Source organism: Myotis lucifugus, unplaced genomic scaffold (genome assembly GCF_000147115.1).
Source record: "Myotis lucifugus unplaced genomic scaffold, Myoluc2.0 scaffold_91, whole genome shotgun sequence".
Taxonomy (NCBI): Eukaryota; Metazoa; Chordata; class Mammalia; order Chiroptera; family Vespertilionidae; genus Myotis; species Myotis lucifugus.
Genome location: NW_005871139.1, coordinates 2,693,874 through 2,716,310, shown reverse-complemented (window position 1 = coordinate 2,716,310; position 22,437 = coordinate 2,693,874). Strand labels below are relative to the sequence as shown.

At 54.3% G+C, this 22,437-nt stretch overlaps 1 protein-coding gene across 1 annotated transcript; it reads left to right on the top strand.

Moving 5' to 3' along the window:
• Positions 1 to 3,938: 3,938 nt before the first annotated feature.
• On the top strand, positions 3,939 to 21,873 carry ADCY6 (adenylate cyclase 6). Its single transcript, XM_014458201.2, is given in 22 exon segments — positions 3,939 to 4,224; positions 4,226 to 4,816; positions 8,412 to 8,561; positions 8,959 to 9,080; positions 9,173 to 9,284; positions 9,451 to 9,578; positions 10,094 to 10,255; positions 10,331 to 10,472; positions 10,588 to 10,716; positions 13,560 to 13,585; positions 13,800 to 13,947; positions 14,174 to 14,271; positions 14,467 to 14,554; positions 14,723 to 14,839; positions 15,085 to 15,243; positions 15,532 to 15,710; positions 16,563 to 16,598; positions 16,682 to 16,811; positions 17,105 to 17,368; positions 18,148 to 18,352; positions 19,142 to 19,266; positions 19,471 to 21,873. Coding segments are annotated over 22 exon segments (3,504 nt in total). The 5' UTR covers positions 3,939 to 3,957; the 3' UTR covers positions 19,597 to 21,873.
• Positions 21,874 to 22,437: the final 564 nt, after the last annotated feature.

Below are 22,437 nucleotides of genomic sequence, written 5' to 3'. Positions count from 1 at the left end.
GGGGTCGAGTCTCGAGAGTGTTTGCTGGAAGCCGAGGCCGCCGGGCGGCGGAAGCAGTCGGGGAGGAGATGGGGACCCCAGGTTCGCGGCCCCCGCTCCCTGCCGCACGCGTCCCTTCCTCCACCCGGAGCCCGTTCCCGACCCGGGAAAGGCGTGCTCGGGGGAGGCGCCGTCCCGGGGGCTGTGGCAGGGGGCGAGCCTCCGAGTTCGGGTTAGAGGGTGACTGTTTCGGGGAAGGAAAGGCAGCCTGGGCGGAGGGAGGGATGCCTCGGTCTGCGAGTCTCCCTCTTCGCCCCCCAGACCTTGGCATGCCGGGGAGGGGTGGCGTCAGGGCCGCTGCACCGCGGGCCCGGGAGCCGACAGAAGAACCGGCTCGGGGCCTGAGTGCAAAGCTAGAAGTGGATCCGGCGGCGGGACTCGCCCCACACCAGAGGACCCTGCGAGGAGGGCAGTCTGGAGGGCTGGTGTGCTCGGGGTGGCGGTGGGAGCCTTCTGCAGTCTTTAGGGAGACCAAGGGCGGGGGAAGCAAGGAGAAGGTACTGTTGGACCGCCTACAGGGGAGGCTCCTCTACATCTGGAAAGGCCTGGCATTGAGGCCCATGTCCCAGCGTGGTGGGTGGTGCTGGCACTGGAGGGCCCTGCCTGGGCAGTGCCTTCTGCCATGAACTTTTCTGAAGTCATGTTAAGTCCCTTGGAGCCTCCTTTTGCCAAGGAGGGCAGGGGCAGAGGGCCCTGGAGAGAGGGTGGACAGGAAGTAGCCAGGAAGAAGGTTTGGGCAGAGCGGTGAACAGAGCCATCCTTGGGGCTGGGCCTTGGCCCACTTCAGACTTTGAGTCTCAGGTTGGCGGATCAAGGTTTGGGAGGGACTTGAGGTATGGGAGGCACTGGGCCGCTGCCTGCCAGGCTGAATGGACACGTGGGAGCCCGTGGTGCCTGGAGCAGCAGATCTGTAGAGTGAAGAGCCAGGGAGCCAGGGGAGGAGGACATTGTTGGCACAAGCTCAGGAGCCTGTCTCTGGGGAACAGGGAGGTGGTCTGCGGCTCATAGTGATGGGTTCCTGGACAGGGTGGATTGAGGGACCATATAGGGAAGTTTTGTGGCTTTGAACAGTGCCCTCCCCTGTTCCCTGCCATGCTAGCCTGACATGGGGTGAGTTCTCCAAGATGGGCAGTGCCTGGAGTGGAGCCCGGGGCGGGATGGTTGCAGTTGCTGGGCAATTACAGAGCTCTGAAGCTATCCCCCAGTGGGAGTCAGAGTGTTCTTGGGAGGGTCATGTGTTCCCCTGGACAGTGTCTGCCCTTTCCTCTGGGGGTATGAGCCAGATGTTAGGATGTGCTTCCAGGGGGCTGGGAACATGGCCAGAAGCAGGTCCTTTGGGAACAGAGTTCTGGGCCAGTGGTGCTGGTGGGGAGAGTAACAGGTCAAGGGACTGGGGAAGGGGGAGGAGACTAAGGCAGAATATCATGGGGTGGTGTGGGAAACCTGCTCACTCTGGGCTCTGTCTCCAGCAGCTCTGGGGCCTGACAGCTGGGGACACAGGGACTGATAGAACCAGGCGTCTGACTGGCTGGGGAGATGGGTGTTCTTGCTCATGACTTCTCTGTCATTCCATCTCTTGAACACTGGGAGTTTTGGGTTCAAAGTGGCATAGGGTGGGAGAAGTACTATTTATTGAGTGTGAGCTACGTGACAGGTACTGTTAGAGTCTTTCCTCACAACTTGTACTATTCCCATTGCACAGATGAAGAAACTGACCCAGGGAGATTAAGCAACTTGTCAAAGGCAGTGAAGATAGCAAATAATCACAATAAGGTTTGAAACCTGGTCTGTCTCCGAAGATCACGCTTCTAATGAAGTATTTTGAGGAGCCAGGCTTTGGTGACCTTTTGCAAGTAACATCCCGATCAAAAGTCTTGGGTTTCTGCCTGCCCCTCCATATGGTGCTGTTGGTGATGTTAAGGAGTCTGAAGGGTGCGCTGCTCTGTGAGATAGAGGAGGAGGGACGCAAGAACACTTGGCTGAGGGTGAACCAGCAGTGGGGGTTTCCTCTGTGCAGAGAGATCCCAGTTTGCATTCTGCTTTGTGGGCCCCTGGGTGTCTGATTGGAGCACAGCTTGTCTGGCTGGAGGGGTTGGTCCTGTGGCCGCCTAGGGCCAGCCCTGGGTACTCTCCCCTTGTCCCCTAGTGAGTACAAATGTCATGCTGCTGGTGGCGGGTTTAAGTACAAGGAGCCCCTCAGGGTGCCCTGCGGGCATGGATTGTAGCACTGGTGGGGGCACAGGCATCCTGTATGACAGTGCTTTCATCCTCACCTCTGGAGCTGGGCTCAGCCAGGAGACACATCGAGGGGGTTGTCATGGAGTCCTCCCACCCAGGTTAAGACACTTCACGCCAGGAGACCTGAGCTCCGGGGCTGATTTGGTTACTCGTGATCTCTGTAACTTGGGCCGGCCATATACAGCTGCAGTGGAACTTAGTTTTTTTCTGTCAAATCTGTCCTGTGCCCAGGTGGCCACAGGGCCAGCTTCATAGGGTTCTGGTGAAGATCAGATGGAATTAAGCCTGTAAAAGGACCCTGGAAAATTTAAAGCACAGAGAACGTGCATGGGAGTATTACTCATCCACCCACCCATTCATCTACTCAATGAACATCTATTTGGACTCTAGGGAGGTTGCAGACAAATAAGAAAAGTATATGGAATGGCAGTTGCTGATAAGAGCTGCGGAGAAAAAGAAAGCATAAAGCTAGGAAGAGAGATAGGGGCTCCAGGAAAGGGGGTTGCTATTTTAATAGAGTGGTCAGAGAAAACTCATGATAAGGGAACACTGGAGCTGTGACCTGAGGAGCTCTTGTTCCAGGCAGAGGGAACAGCAAGCAGCAAGGCCCCAGGCTGGCCTGTGCATCGTGTATCGGGGACCGGCAAAGAGGACTGGAGTGCTGTGAGAGAGATGACGAGTCATAATATTATCATTATTATTTCACGTCAGCTGCTCTCTACCAAAGCTTTTGAGCTTTCTGTCTTTCCAACATACATTTATTGAGTCCCTACTATGAGCCAAGTTTCGTACTTGGTGCTGGGGATAAAACACTGAGCAAAATAGATATAATCTATGTATAGTCAGAGGGACACACGTTAAACAAAGGATGATTTAATTATAACTGTGGTAAGTACCATGGAGGAAATGTACAGAGGGTAAACAGGGAACCAAACTTAGCTGGGACATCTTTCCTGAGGAAGTTCCATGTAAACCGTGACCTGAGGGAGAAGCTGGATTCAGCTTGGCGAAGTGTGCCTAGTGTGTGAGTGTGTGTCTGAGTGCGATGGGGAAGGATGTGGAAAGGTTCCCTTTTGTACAGAGGTCACCGCTTGGCAGCTCCCAGGCCGAATCCATTCTGTGGACTTGATTTATTTGGCTCGCAGCATTGAAAAATGTGACTGACTTGTCAGCGTTGAAAAATCAGGAGATTTCTCATTGAAATCTACATATTTGTTTTCAGCTTCTGTTGAAAAATCAGAACAGGCTCCACTGGGACGCCAGGGGCCACAACGTACTGGTGTGGGCTGGTGCTTGTCCCCGTGCTCAGGGCGTGCACCCTCCTGAACCAGGGCAGCTTTGCTCATTGACACAGGCACTGGAGTTTCTAATCACCAGGAAATTTGTGCCTTTTAGGGAAGAGGTGAATGTTGAAATGTGCTGCTTGGGAATCAGATGGATTTGGGTTAGAATCTTAGTTCTCACACTTATGTGGCACGTTACCTCACCTGCCTCTGTCTCTGTTTGTTCCCTCACCTGTTGAGTGGGGATACCATGGTCTTCCTCAGAGTCATTTTGTGAGGATGATGTGCCTGAAGCACTGAACTTGGCAATGGGAAGTGCTCAGTTAATAATAGCTACTAGTGGTGGCAGGCTGTGATGGTGGTATTAATACTGTCTCATTCTTTTCCTCCCTGCAGCATGTCATGGTTTAGTGGCCTTCTGGTCCCCAAAGTGGATGAACGGAAAACAGCCTGGGGTGAACGCAATGGGCAGAAGCGCCCTCGTCACAGGACTCGGACCAGTGGCTTCTGCGCACCCCGCTACATGAGCTGCCTCCGGGATGCACAGCCACCCAGCCCCACCCCTGCAGCCCCACCTCAGTGCCCCTGGCAGGAGGAGGCCTTCATCCGGAGGGGTGGCCCTAGCAAGGGCACTGAGTTGGGGCTGCGGGCCGTGGCCCTGGGCTTTCGAGGACCCTGAGACGACAGTGGCGGTTGGGGTGGCTGAGGTGGCACCCGATGTAGCACCCAGGAGCAGGCGATCCTGCTGGCGCCGGCTGGTGCAGGTGTTCCAGTCCAAGCAGTTCCGCTCAGCCAAGCTGGAGCGCCTGTACCAGCGGTACTTCTTCCAGATGAACCAGAGCAGCCTCACGCTGCTGATGGCGGTGCTCGTGCTGCTCACCGCTGTGCTGCTGGCCTTCCATGCTGCGCCCGCCCGCCCTCAGCCTGCCTACGTGGCCCTGCTGGCCTGCGCCGCCGTCCTCTTTGTGGTGCTCATGGTGGTGTGCAACCAACACAGCTTCCGCCAGGACTCCATGTGGGTAGTGAGCTACGTGGTGCTGGGCATCCTGGCGGCTGTGCAGGTTGGGGGCGCCTTGGCAGCCAACCCCCACAGCCCGTCCGCAGGCCTCTGGTGCCCCGTGTTCTTTGTCTACATCACCTACACGCTCCTACCCATCCGCATGCGGGCAGCTGTCTTCAGTGGCCTGGGCCTCTCCATCTTGCATTTGATCTTGGCCTGGCAACTCAACCGTGGTGATGCCTTCCTCTGGAAGCAGGTGGGTGGTCAGGAAGACAGGTATGGGGGCACCAGGCTAGGAATGAGAAGGGGTCTGGTAATTGGGGTGGGTGAGTCATGGGTGGCTATGGGGTGCAGGGATGTCTGGCTCTATCTGGGAAGAGGGGCAAGTGATGGGAGGTCAAGTTTCAGGGGTTGGCCTCCCTTTGGGATCTGGGGCAGAGGGCACTCTTGAGAGGAGGGAGTACCCAAGCCTGTACTCTCACTGTGGGCCACAGTCTACAGCTCTTGGGCTTGAGGCCCTTGAAATAGTGTGGTGTAGCCTATAGTGACATAAGGTAAGGCTGGAGGTGGAGTTGTTTCAGGCCCAGAGGTCAGTGTAGGCGACCATCCGGGCATTGACATGTCTGGCTCCAAGTTGACACCTGAGACTCAGGCCCTGGTGCCATCTCTGAAATGTAGCTCTCGGTGGGGATCTGGAGGATTGGGCAGGTTTTAGATGGAGTTAGCGAGGGAGGAGTTGCCTGTCTCCCGGACCAAGGCTGTCTCTGAGACGACAGGCAAGGTGAAGAGTGGGTCCGTATCTCCTGGGCTGGGAGTGGTTTGAATGGGGTTGGGCTGCAGAAGAGAGGTCTTAGGGTCTGAGCTCATCCCGCCCTCTTCTTTCCCACTGGGCACCAAGGGTCCGGCAGCCCTGCCGTCAGGTTTTCCAGTCCAAGCAGTTCCGCTCAGCCAAGCTGGAGCGCCTGTACCAGCGGTACTTCTGTGCTGGCTGCTGCCTCTGAGCTGAGTGGAGGATGAGGTGGGCTTGACATGGTGTTGAGTGAGAAATGAAGGCTTGGCTGCAGGAGGACCTGGTCATCCAATGGGCTGTGTTCTCTGTGAGATCCTAGACGACTAGCCTTGCCTCTCCCAGCCTTGGTTTCCCAGTCTATAAAACAGGGATAAAAATAGTGTCTGCCTCATGATGTTGCTGTTAGGGCCGCACCCTCTCCCAGAGTGAATCTAACAGCATGGCAGGGCAGCTCAGCCTTCTCATGTGGGGCATGGAGGTGTGGGGACGCTGCAGGTGCTGGTACCCAGTGAAGGGGCATCCACGAAGTCCGTTAGAGAGACGTGAACTTGTGGAGTCGGCCATCTCATGCCGTCTGCTTGACCAGGGAGTAGACCAGGCTGTCTGGCCAGGTGATCCTTCAGGGGCTGCTATGGGCACAGCCCCCCCCCCGCCTTCCCCCGGCCAGCACACCTCATGATCCTGCCATTGGCACCCTGATTTAGAGGCTGCTGTCCTCTGTGCTCAAGGTTGGAGGGAGCCAGCCCCCGCCTGGCCCGGGGCTTGTGGCCTGTAGCCCACCCTAGCCCCACCCACAAAGAGGAAGTTGCCTGGGGCTCCCAGGGTGAGAAGCTGGGTGCTCTGGCCTGATGCCCTTCCCAGCCTAGCCTGTGCTCCCAGAACAGAATGTACCTTTTTAAAAGTAACTTTATAGCCCTTTTGTTTGTGGAGCATGTGCCTGCAGGGCACTGTCAGGCCTCTTAAAGGGCCAGGGTCCTTGTGCCCCTGCTAGCCCCCTACTTCCCTCCAGGATAGCTATCAAACCGGGCTTTGGACTTGGACTGCCTTCTGGGGGAGGAGGAGCTGGAGAGGTGGGTGCCTCCCTTCCCCTCCCACCCATTTCTGGGTGGTGGGTGTCTCTTCTCTGCTCTCAGCTGGCATGGTGCCCAGAGCCAGGCCCAGAGCCTGACCGGGGAGGCACAGTCCCATGGAGGCCAGGACTATGCCAGCCTCCCGCCTCCCTGGGGCACCTGGCTGCAACCTCACCCAGTGGGGCCCAGCAAGCACACTCTTCGGAGGAGTGGAGAAAGTCGCCCCTGCCCCTGTGCTAGTCCCAGGGCTAGGGTTTCCATACCTCCTCTCTGAGCTGAGGGCCATTCCCTGCACCCAGCTGGCATATGGGTTCTGGATAGAGTGGGGATGTGGCCTCCTTTCTAGGCTCCTTGGGAAACCCTTTCCCAGATCCAGCCTCGCTCACACTCACAGGAAGAAGCCTTTAGTCTCTGACCCACTCGCTCAGACACACTGAGAGTTTCACCCAGTTAACTCCGCCCCACTTGGAGTCTCCTGCAGTGCCCTGGCATCCATTTTTTTCTCACAGTTTGATAGGGGTCTGTGTACAGATCTATTTCAGTCTCTCGTCCCCCTTCCCCTTCCTTCTATCATGACTCACATTTTCCTCTTGGGCTCCTGGGGCCAGGAAGGGAAGTTGCTTGGTTTGTGCCCCCCCTTTACTTCTCCCCCACTGGGGGCTATTCTTAGAAACCCCTGAGGGAGATAGTGTGCCCCCCTCTTCACCCCTGCTGGTGGGAGGGGGGCCTTGTCATCTGGACTGGGAAGGGAGACCAGGAGGCCAGTGGTAGAGGGTCAGAGCTGGAAATGGCTCGCGGGCTAGCCAGACCCTCCTCCTTCTGACCCAAGAAAAGTGAAACTGCGGTCCCAGAGATTAAGTGACCTGCCCAGTTTGCAAGACTAGGTCTGGTTGTGGGCAGAGCCCAGAACTCCTGGCTTCCAGTTGGTGCTCTTTCCCTCCCTTCTCTCAAAAGCAGAGCCCTGTCCCAGCCAACTCTGGGGTGGAGCCACGAAGGCCAGGTTAACCCCTGAATTTCCAGAAGCACTGAGACCAGCTTCCTTCAAACTTGCTCTCCAGTCAGTGCTACTCATGCTGATTGAGGGCTGAGCATCCTGAGATCAGGGTCCTAGGTTGTGGGGCCAAGTGTTGGGGGTGTCTGGGCGTGGTGGTGCCCCATCCCAGTTGGGAAGGGTTTTTGTGTCTGTAGAATCGATGACTCCCAAGCCTGGACTCTGAGGCTGGGCCTCAAGAGCTTGGGTACATGGAGTGAGTAGGAACCTCGGACACCTGGGATGTACTGTACAGTAGGGTTAGGACAGAAGCTTTGGAGTCCGGCTGCCCTGAACTCTAGTCCCACACCAGTCACTACCAGCTGTGTGATCTTAGGCAAGTTACTTCGCTTCTCTGGGCCTCAGTCCCTCGCCTTTAAAATGAGATAGTGTTACTTTACAGAGTTGTAAGAAATACATATGTTAACGTATAGAAGACACATATATAGAATCTAGGCACATTGTAGTTAGCAAACAAATTAGCTCCTGTAACAATAACAGTAATTATTATTATGTCAGGGCCAGGAGGGACCTTAGAGATCTTCCTATTCTCCCTCTCCAGGTTCTATATGAGCACACAGAGGCCCAGAGAGATGAGATGATGGTTCTGGGCACTCACTGAAGGATGTAGGGCTCAGTCTCCTGGGCAGAAACAGGTGCAGAAGCAGCAGCATTTGTCTTTTGTTTAGGATGTTTGTCGGGTAGGAAATCATAGTGTGCTGGGCTCAGTCCCATGACCTACCTGCCCAAGTTTGTCCTTCTACTCCCAGTAGCCGTGTAAAGATCTCATTTCTAGCCATGCAGTGATCCAGGAAGGGAGCTGGACTCCTATGGGGAAGGGGTGTGCGGGGGACAGATGGCACAGGATCCCTGCCTTCCTCTCCAGAGGAGTTCATCTACAGAATGTAGTCACACCTGTGCATGGGCAGGGTGGTCACCAAGCTCCTGTACCCTCCTGCAGCTCGGTGCCAACATGCTGCTGTTCCTCTGCACCAACGTCATTGGCATCTGCACACACTACCCGGCTGAGGTGTCTCAGCGACAGGCCTTCCAGGAGACTCGTGGCTACATCCAAGCCCGGTTGCACCTGCAGCATGAGAACCGGCAGCAGGTGGGACCGCTCTCCCTGAGGTGCCTTCCCCCACCTCCTCCCGCATAACTTGCAGGTTGGACCTGCTGCCCCATACAACTCTGTGGAATAAGTGAATGGTTCTCTGATTGTGGGTCACAGAGGCCCTATGACCCTGGGGTTTCTGTCCTGAGGGTGGAAGGGAGCAGACGGGAGCACAGGAGCACGTCTGAGGTGTGGTTGAATGTGGGGTGGTCAGAGAGGGCTGGGGCGTCCATCTGCTGAGGGCTGTAATGGAGGAGGGTCCGGCTACCATCCAGAGGAGAAACTCGGGTCTACAGAGAAGGCTGGGAGGGCTCTGGGAATGTGGTGGAACCAGGAGGGATTTAAAAAGCGAGGCCCAGAAAATAGTGGTGCCCTGTCAAAACTACTGGTCTAGGAGCGGTTACTGCTATCAGTGTTGCCCCAGCATGTTGCCATGGAGATGAAAGAAGACATTAACACAAAGAAAGAAGACATGATGTTCCATAAGATCTACATCCAGAAGCATGACAACGTCAGGTAGGGTGGGGTGGAAGGATGCAGGAAAAGTGGGGGACCTGGGAGCCTTTGAGGGTCATGTGGCACCTTCTATCTTCCCCCATCGTCCACAGCATCCTGTTTGCGGACATCGAAGGTTTCACCAGCCTGGCATCCCAGTGCACCGCACAGGAGCTGGTCATGACCCTGAATGAGCTCTTTGCCCGGTTTGACAAGCTGGCTGCGGTGAGGGTGCTGGGGCTTGGGGGCAGGGTGGACTGTGGTGGGAGCACAGCCTGGCTGGCAGCAGCCTGAGGGAGTGGGGGCAGATAGAGACTGCAGTGAGGGCATTGGGCCTGAGGCAGGGTGGGCAAGAGAGTAAGGTGACTCTCCCCAACTCCTCCCTCTTTAGGAAAATAACTGCCTGAGGATCAAGATCTTAGGGGACTGTTACTACTGTGTGTCGGGATTGCCAGAGGCCCGGACAGACCATGCCCACTGCTGCGTGGAGATGGGGGTGGACATGATCGAGGCCATCTCGTAAGCAGCACCCCTCCCAGGCTTCCTGGAACTGAAGGTGCCCCAGACGGCTCCTACCCTTCGATATGCTCTCAGGGCTTTTCCTTAGTTTTGGCCAGTTTCTCTGTCTTTGAGATCCATCACTGGGGAGGAAATGGATCTTTCTTCAGCCCCTGTTAAGGCCCCTGTGTACCTGAGACTCCAGCCAGTGAGGGTGGGGTAGCGGGACCCAGGGGGAGGGGTCAAGGGCTAGAGAGAATGCCAGCTGAACAGGCCCCGTGGGGAGAACAGTGATTCCTCCTCTCCCAGCTCAGGTCCACAGATGCTGCTGGACCCCTGCTGGCGAACCCAGTTCTCAAACATTTGTCCTTGAGCCCCATGCAGTTCTCTGTCCACAACCAGCCAGGGCTGTGCTCCTGTGCCTGCATCAGGCCTGTCCGTGCCCGCCTGGCTCTGAGGGGAGCGGAAGGCCCAGGCTCTGGGCTGGGAGTAGGGAAGACAATGCCAGGAGCTAAGCCAGAGCCACCTCCTCCCAGGCTGGTGCGTGAGGTGACGGGTGTGAACGTGAACATGCGCGTGGGCATCCACAGCGGGCGCGTGCACTGCGGTGTCCTTGGCCTGCGGAAATGGCAGTTCGACGTGTGGTCCAATGACGTGACTCTGGCCAACCACATGGAGCGGGGGGCCAGGCCGGGTGAGTGTGGGGTCCAGGTGGTGAGGATGGGAGCAGGCGGGAGAGAGCGCCCAGGTCTCACCCTCCCGTACCCACACAGCCGCATCCACATCACTCGGGCCACGCTGCAGTACCTGAACGGGGACTATGAGGTGGAGCCAGGCCATGGCGGTGAGCGCAACGCGTACCTCAAGGAGCAGCACATTGAGACCTTCCTCATCCTGGGCACCAGCCAGAAACGGGTCAGGCCAGGGTGGGTCAGGGGAGGGGCAGGCGGGGAGAAGGACAAATGGGAGGTGCAGGCAGAGGCCTTCTCTGGGCCCCTTTCCTAAGCCTGTGCCCATGCTGCCCATATAGAAAGAGGAGAAGGCCATGCTGGCCAAGCTGCAGCGGACACGGGCCAACTCCATGGAAGGGCCGATGCCACGCTGGGTGCCCGACCGAGCCTTCTCCCGGACCAAGGACTCTAAGGCTTTTCGCCAGATGGTGAGGGCCCACAGCACCAGGACCTAGGCCTCGCTTTCTTTTTTTTTCTTTTTTAAATTTTTATTTTCTTTATTGATTAAGGTATTACATATGTGTCCTTATCCCCCCATTACCTCCCCTCACCCCGATCATGCCCTCACCCCCGTGGTGTCTGTGTCCATTGGCCATGCTTATATGCATGCATACAGATCCTTTGGTTGATCTCTCCCCCTTACCCCACCCTTCCCTGCCTTTCCTCTGAGGTTTGATGGTCTGAAAGATGCTTCTCTGTCTCTGGATCTGTTTTTGTTCATCAGTTTATGTTGTTCATTATATTCCACAAATGAGTGAGATCATGTGATATTTATCTTTCTCCCACTGGCTTATTTCACTTAGCATAATGCTCTCCAGGTCCATCCATGCCTTTGCAAATGGTAGGAGTTCCTTCCTTTTTACAGCAGCATAGTATTCCATTGTGTAGAGGTACCACAGTTTTTTAATCCACTCATCTGCTGATGGGCACTTAGGCTGTTTCCAAATCTTAGATATTGTAAATTGTGCTGCTATGAACATAGCGTTGCATATATCCTTTCTGATTGGTGTTTCTAGTTTCTTGGGATATATTCCTAGAAGTGGGATCACTGGGTCAAATGGGAGTTCCATTTTTAGTTTTTTGAGGAAACTCCATACTGTTCTCCACAGTGGCTGCACCAGTCTGCATTCCCACCAGCAGTGCAGAAGGGTTCCTTTTTCTCCGCATCCTCGCCAGCACTTGTCACTTGTTGATTTGTTGATGATAGCCATTCTGACAGGTGTGAGATGGTACCACATTGTGGTTTTGATTTGCATTTCTTGGATGATTAGTGACTTTGAGCATGTTTTCATATGTCTTTTGGCCTTCCTTATGTCCTCTTTCAAAAAGTGTCTATGTAGGTCCATTGTCCATTTTTTGATTGGGTTGTTTATCTTCCTTTTGTTAAGTTGTATGAGTTCCCTGTAAATGTTGGAGATTAAACCCTTATCGTGATAACATTTGCAAGTATGTTCTCCCACGCAGTGGGCTTTCTTGTTTTGCTGATGGTTTCTTTTGCTGTGCAGAAGCTTTTTATTTTGATGTAGTCCCATTTGTTTATTTTCTCTTTAGTTTCCATTGCTCTAGGAGCTGTATCGGTGAAGATACTGCTTTGGCATATGTCTGAGATTTTGCTGCCTGTGGATTCCTCTAAGATTTTTATGGTTTCCCTTCTTACGTTTAAGTCCTTTATCCATTTTGAGTTTATTTTTGTGTATGGTGTAAGTTGGTGGTCTAGTTTCATTTTTTTGCATGTATCTGTCCAAATTTCCCAACACCATTTATTGAAGAGACTGTCTTGACTCCATTGTATGCTCTTGCCTCCTTTGTCAAATATTAATTGAGCATAGTGGTTTAGGTCTATTTCTGGGTTCTCTATTCTATTCCATTGGTCTATATGTCTGTTCTTGTGCCAGTAGCAGGCAGTTTTGAGAACAGTGGCTTTGTAATACAGCTTGATATCTGGTATTGAGATCCCTCCTACTTTGTTCTTCTTTCTCAGGATTGCTGCATGTATTCGGGGTCTTTTTAGTTCCAGATGAATTTTTGGAGAGTTTTCTAGGTCTGTGAAATATGCCATTGGTATTTTAATAGGGAGTGCATTGAATCTATAGATTGCTTTGGGTAATATGGACATTTTAATGATGTTGATTCTACCAATCCATGGACACGGTATGTTCTTCCATCTGTTTATGTCTTCCTCTATCTCTTTTTTCAATGACCTGTAGTTTTCCGAGTACAGGTCTTTTACCTCCTTAGTTAAGTTTATTCCTACATATCTTAATTTTTTTTTTGGTGCAATGGTAAATGGGATTGTTTTTTTAATCTCTCTTTCTGTAAGTTCACTATTGGTGTATAAAAATGCCATAGATTTCTGGGCGTAAATTTTGTATTCTGCTACATTGCCAAATTCATTTATTAAGCCTAATCATTTTTTATGGCATCTTTAGGGTTTTCTATGTACAGTATCATGTCATCTGCCAATCATGACAGTTTTACTTCTTCTTTTCCAATTTGCATACCTTTTATTTCTTCTTCTTGTCTAATTGCTATGGCTAGCACTTCCAGTACTGTGTCAAACAGGAGTGGTGAAAGTGGGCATCCCTGTCTTGTTCCTGTTCTTAGGTGAGATGGTTTTAGTTTTTGCCCATTGAGTATGATGTTGGCTGTAGGTTTGTCATATAAGGCTTTTATTATGTTGAGGTATGATCCCTCTATTCCCACTTTGCTGAAGGTTTTTATCAAGAAAGGGTGTTGGATTTTGTCAGATGCTTTTTCTGCATCAGTTGATATGACCATGTGGTTTTTATCTCTCAATTTGTTTATGTGACATATCACATTTATTGATTTGTGGGTATTGTACCATCCTTGCATCCCCGGGAAAAATCCTACTTGGTCATGGTGTATGATCTTTCTAATGTAGTGCTGGATCTGATTTGCTAGAATTTTGTTAAGGACTTTGGCATCTATGTTCATGAGGGATATTGGCCTGTGATTCTCTTTCTTTGTGTTGTCTTTATCTGGTTTTGGTATTAGGGTGATGCTGGCTTCATAGAATTAGGCCTCACTTTCTTGTCTCCCTTAACACTCTGTGTCCCCTTTCCCTCTTCTGCCCGCCTGGTTGCAACTGCCATCACTATGAATGATTTCTGGTATTGGGGGTGGGAGAGATGATATCATCCCAGGGGTCCCAAGATTCCCAAAGAATATGGGGAACCCTCAGCAGTGTTGGGGAGGGGGAAGCAGGGCAGACAGCTTTTACTTCACTTGCACACTCTGTCCCTTTCTCTAGGGCATTGATGATTCCAGCAAAGACAAGTAAGTTGGGTGACTGAGGAGGAGGAGTGGGGACGGCATTTGCACCTGGGACGGGGTTGTGGGGAGCAGAGGTCCCCCTCTCCTGGACCTTAAATGTGTTGTGTGAGAGCAGGTGCCACACACTCGCTCACACTCCGTCTGGGTGCTGCCCCTGTCCTTCCCTTTGCAATGGCCATGCTCATGCACCCGGTGAAGCCATGTCCCCTGTCCTCAGCCGGGGCGCTCAAGACGCCCTGAACCCTGAGGATGAGGTAGACGAGTTCCTGGGCCGTGCCATCGATGCCCGCAGCATCGATCAGCTGCGCAAGGACCACGTGCGCCGGTTCCTGCTCACCTTCCAGAGAGAGGATCTTGAAAAGAAGGTTTGGGGAATGCTGAAGGAGGAGGGTTGGGGAGGAGGCAGGTCCAGGCAGGGAAGTCTGAGCACAGGTGAGGGAACAGGAGAGGGATTGGGGGAATGGGAGGTGACCACAGGTCATAGTGGGAATTCCTATCAACTGGGCCAACTGCTGCTCCCCCTTGAGGCCCCTGGTAGCATGCTCCTCCCCAGGGCAGAGCCCAGTGCCAGCTCAGCCTCCTCTCCCTCAGTACTCACAGAAAGTGGATCCCCGTTTCGGAGCCTACGTGGCCTGTGCCCTGTTGGTCTTCTGCTTCATCTGCTTCATCCAGCTCCTCATCTTCCCACAGTGAGAGCCCTGCCCCTCCTTGCTCAGCCTCTCTTCCCTCCAGCACCTCCCCAAACCTTCCTAAACACCCACACAAACACCCACAGAAGCCCACAGTCCCTGGAGCCCGAGCCCTGCCCATCTGGGGAGCGGGAGGTGGGACAAGGACACCCAATCTTCCAGGGTAACATTTTCTCGGGCTCTCTTCCATCCCAGCTCAACGCTGATGCTTGGGCTCTATGTCGGGATCTTCCTGCTGCTGCTGATCACAGTGCTGATTTGTGCCGTGTACTCCTGTGGCTCTGTGAGTAGGGAGGGGTCTTCCAGGGCTGGTGGGAGAGGGCAGGATGGGCCAGTGGTGGTCACATGGGGAGAGGGAGGAGAAAGTCGTGTCTCTTCATTGGGCCCCACCCCTGGGTGGCCATACCCCCTGGCTGATGTGGCCTCCAACTCATCTGTCTCCTGCCTACAGATCTTCCCTGAGGCCCTGCAACGCCTGTCCCGCAGCATTGTCCGCTCGCGGGCACACAGCACTGCAGTTGGCATCTTTTCAGTCCTGCTTGTGTTCACCTCCGCCATCGCCAACATGGTAAAGGTCCTCCCTCCTCATGCCAAAACCTGCTCTGGGCTCCGGGGCACATTTCCTGCCCTCAGGGAGCCTGTTATCCCAAAGGAGGGGGTGAGGTCAATTCCAGTCCTCCGTCCTTGATCTCCCCATCTCTTGTCATCCCTCAGTGAGAACTTGGGCCCCTGGAGGTTAAGGCACCTGGGTTATGGCCCTTGCAACCCCTCGCTTCCTTGGTTACCCTGATATACCTCTCCCCACGTCTACAGTTCACCTGCAACCACACCCCCATCCGAACCTGCGCAGCGAGGATACTGAATGTGACACCTGCCGACGTCACCGCCTGCCACCTGCAGCAGCTCAATTACTCTCTGGGTCTTGATACTCCCCTGTGTGAGGGCACCGCCCCCACCTGCAGCTTCCCTGAGGTGACCAAGCCGTGCTGAGCAGGGCAGGCGGAGGGGCTTCCTGATTAGCACCAGTTATTGACCCCTCTGGGCCAGACCCGGTGATGGGCACTGGGATCTCACCAGAGTCGCCAACTCAAGAGCAGCCAGGGGCCCCGGTGTGCTGTGGGGGTGAATGGAGGGTGGAAGAGGCTCGGGGTTGAGGTTGTGGAGGGGAGCTCAGGTGAGGCAGGGGAGGGCGGGGCTCTCTCTGCATGGGGGACCTTGGCTTCTGCCTTCACCCAACACCTCCCCTGCTGTCGCCCCCAGTACTTCGTCGGGAACATGCTGCTGAGTCTGTTGGCCAGCTCTGTCTTCCTGCACATCAGTAGCATCGGGAAGCTGGCCATGATCTTTGTCCTGGGGCTCATCTACTTGGTGCTGCTTCTGCTGGGCCCCCCAGCCACCATCTTCGACAACTATGACCTGCTGCTTGGCGTCCATGGCTTGTGAGTTCATCCTCAGGCCCTTTCATCCCCCAGAAGTCTCTGGTGCCCAGGCCCCTTGTGCCCGTGGAATGTCACCACTCACCCCTTATCAGTGCGGGGAAAGGAGGCGGTGGAGGAGCTCCCAGCATATAACCCCAAACTGTCTCCCCAAGGGAACACCAGTGCTGGGAAATCCCTGTGTCTCTAGGTTAGACATTAAAAAAAAAAATCCCCTTTCGAATTGGCATGCTTTCATGTCCACTCTTGTGTCACACAGCTGCTTGGTGGCAGAGCCCTGACCAGGAACCAAAACTTCTGACTCCTGCTTGAGGGCTTTGCCTGGGACACCTCTCTGGCTTTTCCTCTGTAAAACCCCACCCCTTGTGATTTGTGGCCAGAGCTTGGTGTAGTTGAAAAAGCCTCTGGAGTCCATTGGGTTTGAATCCCTGCTCGGCCACTCATTAGCTGTGTGACCTTGAACAGGGGATTAACTTGACCTTGAACTTTTCTTCGCCGAAGTTTCCTCATCTGTTAAATGACAATGCCACCTGTCTCACAGGGTGGTTGTGAAGATGATAGTAACTAACACTGTCATGCTAAGCCTTTTGCATGCATTATTGAGATCTGATCCCTCTTTTGTTGATGAGGAAACAGGCTTGGAGAGTTAAGCAACTTGTACTAGGTCACATAGCTGGTGAGTAGAGGAGCCAGGAGTGGAACCTCTGCTCTTAATGAGTGACTGTAAGCAAAGCCCTGCCCATTGTCTAGTTTGTGGTATGTACTCAGTCGATGCAGTTTCTGTCTCCCCTTCCCTGCCCCCACTCTGTATCCCAGGGAGAACCGATGACTTTGTTTCTTGTGTCTTCCTGCCAGGGCTTCTTCCAATGAGACCATCGATGGGCTAGACTGGTGAGTAAGGGCTTTGAGGCCGTGAAGGGTAGGGCTGCCAGATACCTCCTTCAGACACTGAGCATGCCCCTGCTTACCCGCAGCCCAGCTGCAGGGAGGGTGGCGCTCAAATACATGACCCCCGTGATTCTGCTGGTGTTTGCGCTGGCGCTGTATCTGCATGCTCAGCAGGTGGAATCGACTGCCCGCCTGGACTTCCTCTGGAAACTGCAGGTGACTGCGTGGGCCGGGAAGGGGGAGAGGACTTGGGGGGCAGAGCCTAGGCCAAACCAGAAATGCATCTCATTAGCCGGCTAAGGCTCTGGCCGCCCCAAGCCTACCTTGGCTCCATGCCTCCTCTGTGTCTCTGTTCCTGCCTTCTTCACCCCTTTGCCTGTTCTTTAGGCCTCATCTGTCCAGGCCTTCCTTTTCCCACGTGGTTCCCTCTTACGCCCACCTTCAGGCGTTGGCTGCTGCACCGCCCCTTGTGAGTGGTGGGCACTGGGTGATGGGTGTGGTGTCCACAGGCAACAGGGGAGAAGGAGGATATGGAGGAGCTCCAGGCCTACAACCGGAGGCTGCTGCACAACATTCTGCCCAAGGACGTGGCCGCCCACTTTCTGGCCCGGGAGCGCCGGAACGATGAGCTCTACTATCAGTCTTGTGAGTGTGTGGCTGTCATGTTTGCCTCCATTGCCAACTTCTCTGAGTTCTACGTGGAGCTGGAGGCAAACAATGAGGGCGTGGAGTGCCTGCGGCTGCTCAACGAGATCATCGCTGACTTTGATGAGGTGCTTGTCCAGTGAGCTGGTGCTGGCAGAGTGGGAGGAGCTCTGGTTGAGAAGGCTGGGTTGGAGGGGTGGCTGGAGAAGGGAGGGAGATTTTATGGGACCCAGAGATGTTAGGGGCAAGGTAAGGGTAGGTAGAGTGGAGGGAGGATAGGGACCCATGAAGGTGTTAAGAGGCAGCATAGAGGGGAGCCCCAGTCGGGTAGGGTCATCATTGTTAGGGAGCAAAGGAGGACAAGAGGATCTGGAGGAGACAGGATAGGTACCAGGTGAATGTCTTTGAAGAAGAAAGCAAGAGTCTATGGACAGAGCCCGATTAATCCAAGTGAGCAAGATGGTCCCCCTAAATAAGGAAATAGAAGCAAAATATAAGGAAGTGTCCTAAACATCCAGATCAGGGATGGGCTTTCCACTCTGCTGGAGGGGAGGCCCTTCCTCACTCTGGGACTCGGTTTCCCAAAAGGTCGGGTTGGAATAATTGATGCTTGATATCCCTTCTGTGGTTCTGGATTCTGTGAGTGAGCTATTGAGTTGACCTGAAGCTGAGCGATCAAGCCCTGGCCTGGGTTCTGATGGCTGCCTGGTGAGGGAGGCCTGTCTTCCTGGCTCCTCAGCCCTGCTCTGAGACCAGCAGCTGGGAAGGAGGCTCTCTCACTGAAAGGAGGGGAGCTGTTGAGACAGGGCAGTGGCGAAGGGGCCAGGGCATGGCAAGGAATGGGCGCTGGGGGCAGGGCTGGTTTTGGCCTCTTTGCCTTGAGAGCCGGCTCCCCTGTGCTGTCCAGATCATCAGTGAGGAGCGGTTCCGGCAGCTGGAGAAGATCAAGACGATTGGCAGCACCTACATGGCTGCCTCGGGGCTGAATGCCAGCACCTATGACCAGGTGGGCCGCTCCCACATCACTGCCCTCGCAGACTATGCCATGCGGCTCATGGAGCAGATGAAGCACATCAATGAGCACTCCTTCAACAATTTCCAGATGAAGATTGGTGAGAGGGCCTGGTGGCTGGCGGGTTTCCCAGGGCTGTTTCTGGGGAAAGCCTAGGGACCAGGCAGGACGGCATCACAGATCCCCCATCGGGACGCTTGTGGGTTTCCTTTCTCTCACTATATTGTCTGATACGAAGGACAACAATCATTCACTGAGGGCCAGCTATGTGCTGGGCACTGTTTCACACTTTAATCCTCACATTATCATCCCCTTTGACAGATAAGATAAAGAAACGGACTCTCAGAGATTAAGTAATTAGTAAGTGGTTGAACTGGGATTCAAAACCAGGTTTATGTCGACTCCAGTACCTGTGCCCTTTCCTACGGCCAGTGTGATGAGGGGTACCTCCTCTCAGATGAACTGAGGATGGGAGTGGTTAATAGCATAGGTCCTGTAGTCAGACTGTCTGGTTTGAATTCTGGGTATTGCACTTACTGGCTTATTTAGCAAGTCATCTACCTTCTCTTAGCTTCACTTGCCTTATCTGGAAAATGGGGATACTGATACCTACCTTTTAGGCTTTTGAGAGGATGAAATACTAATGGAAATGCTTACCAGAGTGGCTGGCACAGGGCGCACATTCAGTAGGTGAGCTACTGTTCCAGCAGAGCTGTCCTGCCTCGGGGGAGCTCCTCAACTGACAGGACCATTCTTTACAACCAGGACACTTGTCCCTTTGCCATTTTCTTCTCTGGCTCCTTCTAAAGGTGCCAGGAGGTGAGATGACTCCCTGGGCGACCCTGGAAAGCCACTCATCTCAAATGTCTTACTGCTCTCTCCACCCCAGGACTGAACATGGGCCCCGTTGTGGCAGGCGTCATTGGGGCTCGGAAGCCGCAGTATGACATCTGGGGGAACACAGTGAATGTCTCTAGCCGGATGGACAGCACAGGGGTTCCTGACCGAATCCAGGTGAGGGGCCTGTGAGCAGAGGCTGGTAGGGTATGGGTCCAGGGGGCTTCTGTCGGTCCTTTTCTGCAATCCTTAGGACAGGGACAGGGTGGCAGTGTGCTGGGGGTTGGGGGAGGGCAGCTAGTTTGATGAGAGGACCCCTGGGCCCCTACAAATGTAGCAGGAAGGATCCCAGCTAAGCAGTCTCCCTTCCCATCCTCCTAGGTGACCACGGACCTGTACCAGGTTCTAGCTGCCAAGGGCTACCAGCTGGAGTGTCGAGGGGTGGTCAAGGTGAAGGGCAAAGGGGAGATGACCACTTACTTCCTCAATGGGGGTCCCAGCAGTTAGCGGGGCCCAGCTACTAATTTAGCTGAAGGGACCAAGGTGGGCATTTGAGTGGACTCTGCCTGCTGGATGAAGCTGTGGCAGGGGGCACTGTACCTCAAGACCCTGCTGACCACAAAAGGGAACACCCAGCAGGCTGTGCTTGGACCATGCTCATTTGCCCTCAGGCTGGAGAATGAGGGGATACCAAGAGGGTTTTGTAAGTGACTTTCTTTTAAAATTGAGGCAGGGCTGTTCTCCCTCCTTTATTCCAGCTTTTGGGAGCAGGGGAGGGAGTAGCAGTGGGAGCCCTCCTGCCGGAAAGATGGAAATGACAGCTTGCCATGCCTCCCTTTCCCTGTCTGGGCAGCAGGCTCAGGGCCGGGCCCTTCCTTTCCCTTTTTCCTGGGAATACTTTGTACAAAGACTGGGGCAGGTGTGAAGAGTGCCTATTCCATGCTTGCCTTTGCTACGCCTGCATCCCCAGCATGGTCCTGGGGTCTCCTGGCCTCAGCCAGGTCTCCCTCCTAGGCACAGGCAGAGGAGGGAGATGCTCTCAGAACCCAGTTCTGTCCATATTTCAGGGGAATGTTTCCATTTGCCAAATCCTAGTCCCATGATCTGTCCCCAAAGGGGAACAAAGGGACTTCTGACAGCTCAGATTTAGCCCCAGTTCCTGCAAAGTGTCAGGGAAAGGGGCATCTGGCCTCATTGGTACTGTGAAAATGCCCGGCCAGAGAGCAGGCATTTGTGTGGGGATGTCAGAGCAGGAGCTGGAAATTCACCTGCAGGTGCCAAAGAGAGCAGGCTGGCCAGGGAGGGGGTGGGGCCGGACTCTGATCTGAGGGCCCGACGGCAGGATCAGGTCACCCTGCCCCTGTGCTCTCTTGCTGTCTGCTGGCAAGGGGGGGGGGGTGGGAGGCTGGAGCTTCTCTACCCTTCTATTGCCAAGTTAGAAAGGGCCAGGGCCTGCAGGAAGATGACCCTGATCCCGAACTATCCTCCCAAGCCTTCGGCACTGGGAGGGCCTGTGTGTCTGTGCAGTGTGTGTGCATGTCGGTCTTTGTGTGCGTGTCTGTTGTCCAGGACTGTGTCCTTCGTGCTCCTGTTCCTCAGCTCTCCACCCAGGCTGCCTCTCTCCTGTGGGCCTCTGTCTTCTGGGAAAAGGCGGTGTTTCAGGTTTCAAAGGACGGAGAGAGATGCCCAGGTGGCCCAGGAGAGGGATTTGGTGTCCTGGCAAGAGAAGGGGTCCCTGGGGAGAAGAGTCCTTTTTGTGCCAAATCCCTAAGTGCCATTGGGGCCATGTGTGCAGCATAACTATCTCCCTGCCTGGGCAGAGACCAGCCTGAACTGTCTAGGGTTTGGTGGGCAGAGGCTCAGGACTTTCTTGGGTTTCCCAGCTGGTGTCCTGGGGCGAGGTATGCTTTGGGACTGGGGTAGCATGGGATCCTTCTGAGGACCCAGATACCGGTACTAGGGGTTGGGGTAGGCGCGCCTGAAAGTTGGCCTTCCCCAGCCTTCAGCCTGAGTCTAGCATGTTCCTGGCTCCCCAACCCCATGCAGCCTGCAAGGGCTTGGCAGGAGGGTTAGGAGGCTGGATTCTATATTCCTGTCCTATCCCTGCCTTCTTTTTCCCTTTCCCTGCAACCTCTTGCCTCTGGCCTGAATTAGTTGGTGCCTTGGTTTCTCTGTCTGTACCTATTTAAGCCTGAATTTTGCTTAAAGACTGCTCTGTCTCGGAGGTGACGAGAGGCAGAGGAGAGTGGGTCCCAGAGTTGCTGGATTGGGAGTAGAAAGGGCAAGTTCCCTTCTTCATGCCCTTTCTGACTCTAGCTCCTGGTAGAGGCCTGGTTTCTGATTTGAACTGCCTGCCTTTGGGGAATCTTCATGCATCAACCAAACAGGCCATTAGGCACTTTGTTAAGACAAGGCAGGAAGAGGGGAAAAGACTAGTTGGACCAGACAGAAAATCAACTTCCCTCCCTCCGGCCATATCCCTGGATAGGAAGGGACTGCTTGGAGACATGGGGTGGGGGTGAGGGTATAAGGAGACCAGAGTGGGAAGACCGCAGTCTTGGGTGACTTGTCTCTGCTGCTTGCTAGGCGGGAAGGGCCTGTCCACACCCTGGCTCCCTGTACCACAGTGCCAGCCATGCTCTTCCTCCGGGCTATCGCTGTCCCCTTCTTCACTGGTTGGTGGGAGAAACCAGTGGAAAGGAGGCCCAGGGACTTGGTTTTATACTGTAACCACTGTGGGAGGGGGGGGGGCGGGGGATGTACCATGTATTTCAGTGAAATATTTAATATATTTAAATATCAATAAAATCAAACTCTTTGTAAAATTCTCTGTTCTCTGCCGCTGTTCTGGGCCCCGGGTTGGGTCAGAATCAGCAGAGCCTGGTGTGGAGGCAGCCTCCTGCCTGAAGGCTGGTGGACCTGGGTTGTCTGTGGTCAGAGGACTGCCTCTGCTCTCCTCCCGGCCGCAGTGAAGCTGCAGTGTCTTCTGAGAGCATAGCTCCTCTAGGCCCTGCAGCATCATGAGGACCCATGAGACTTCCCAGATCTGTTACTCTGGCCTCTTCCACGCATGAGGTTAGGACCCCCTGTGGTGGTCTTCTCCCAGTGCCCTGGCCCCTCCCAAGCAAACACCAAGTTCTGGCTGCTTCAAGAACTTCTCACATACCTGACCTCACGGGAATTTGGGCACTGGGATCGTTTCCCTCCCCCTCACGTTCAGAGCATAGGAGTGACTTCTGGTCCAATCTAAAGTTTACTTTTTCATTAGTCAGCCATCAGAGCCAGGATACTTTTTTCCTCTTTCCCCTTCTTTGTCCTCCTTCCATGGACCATCCTGTCCTTCTGCAA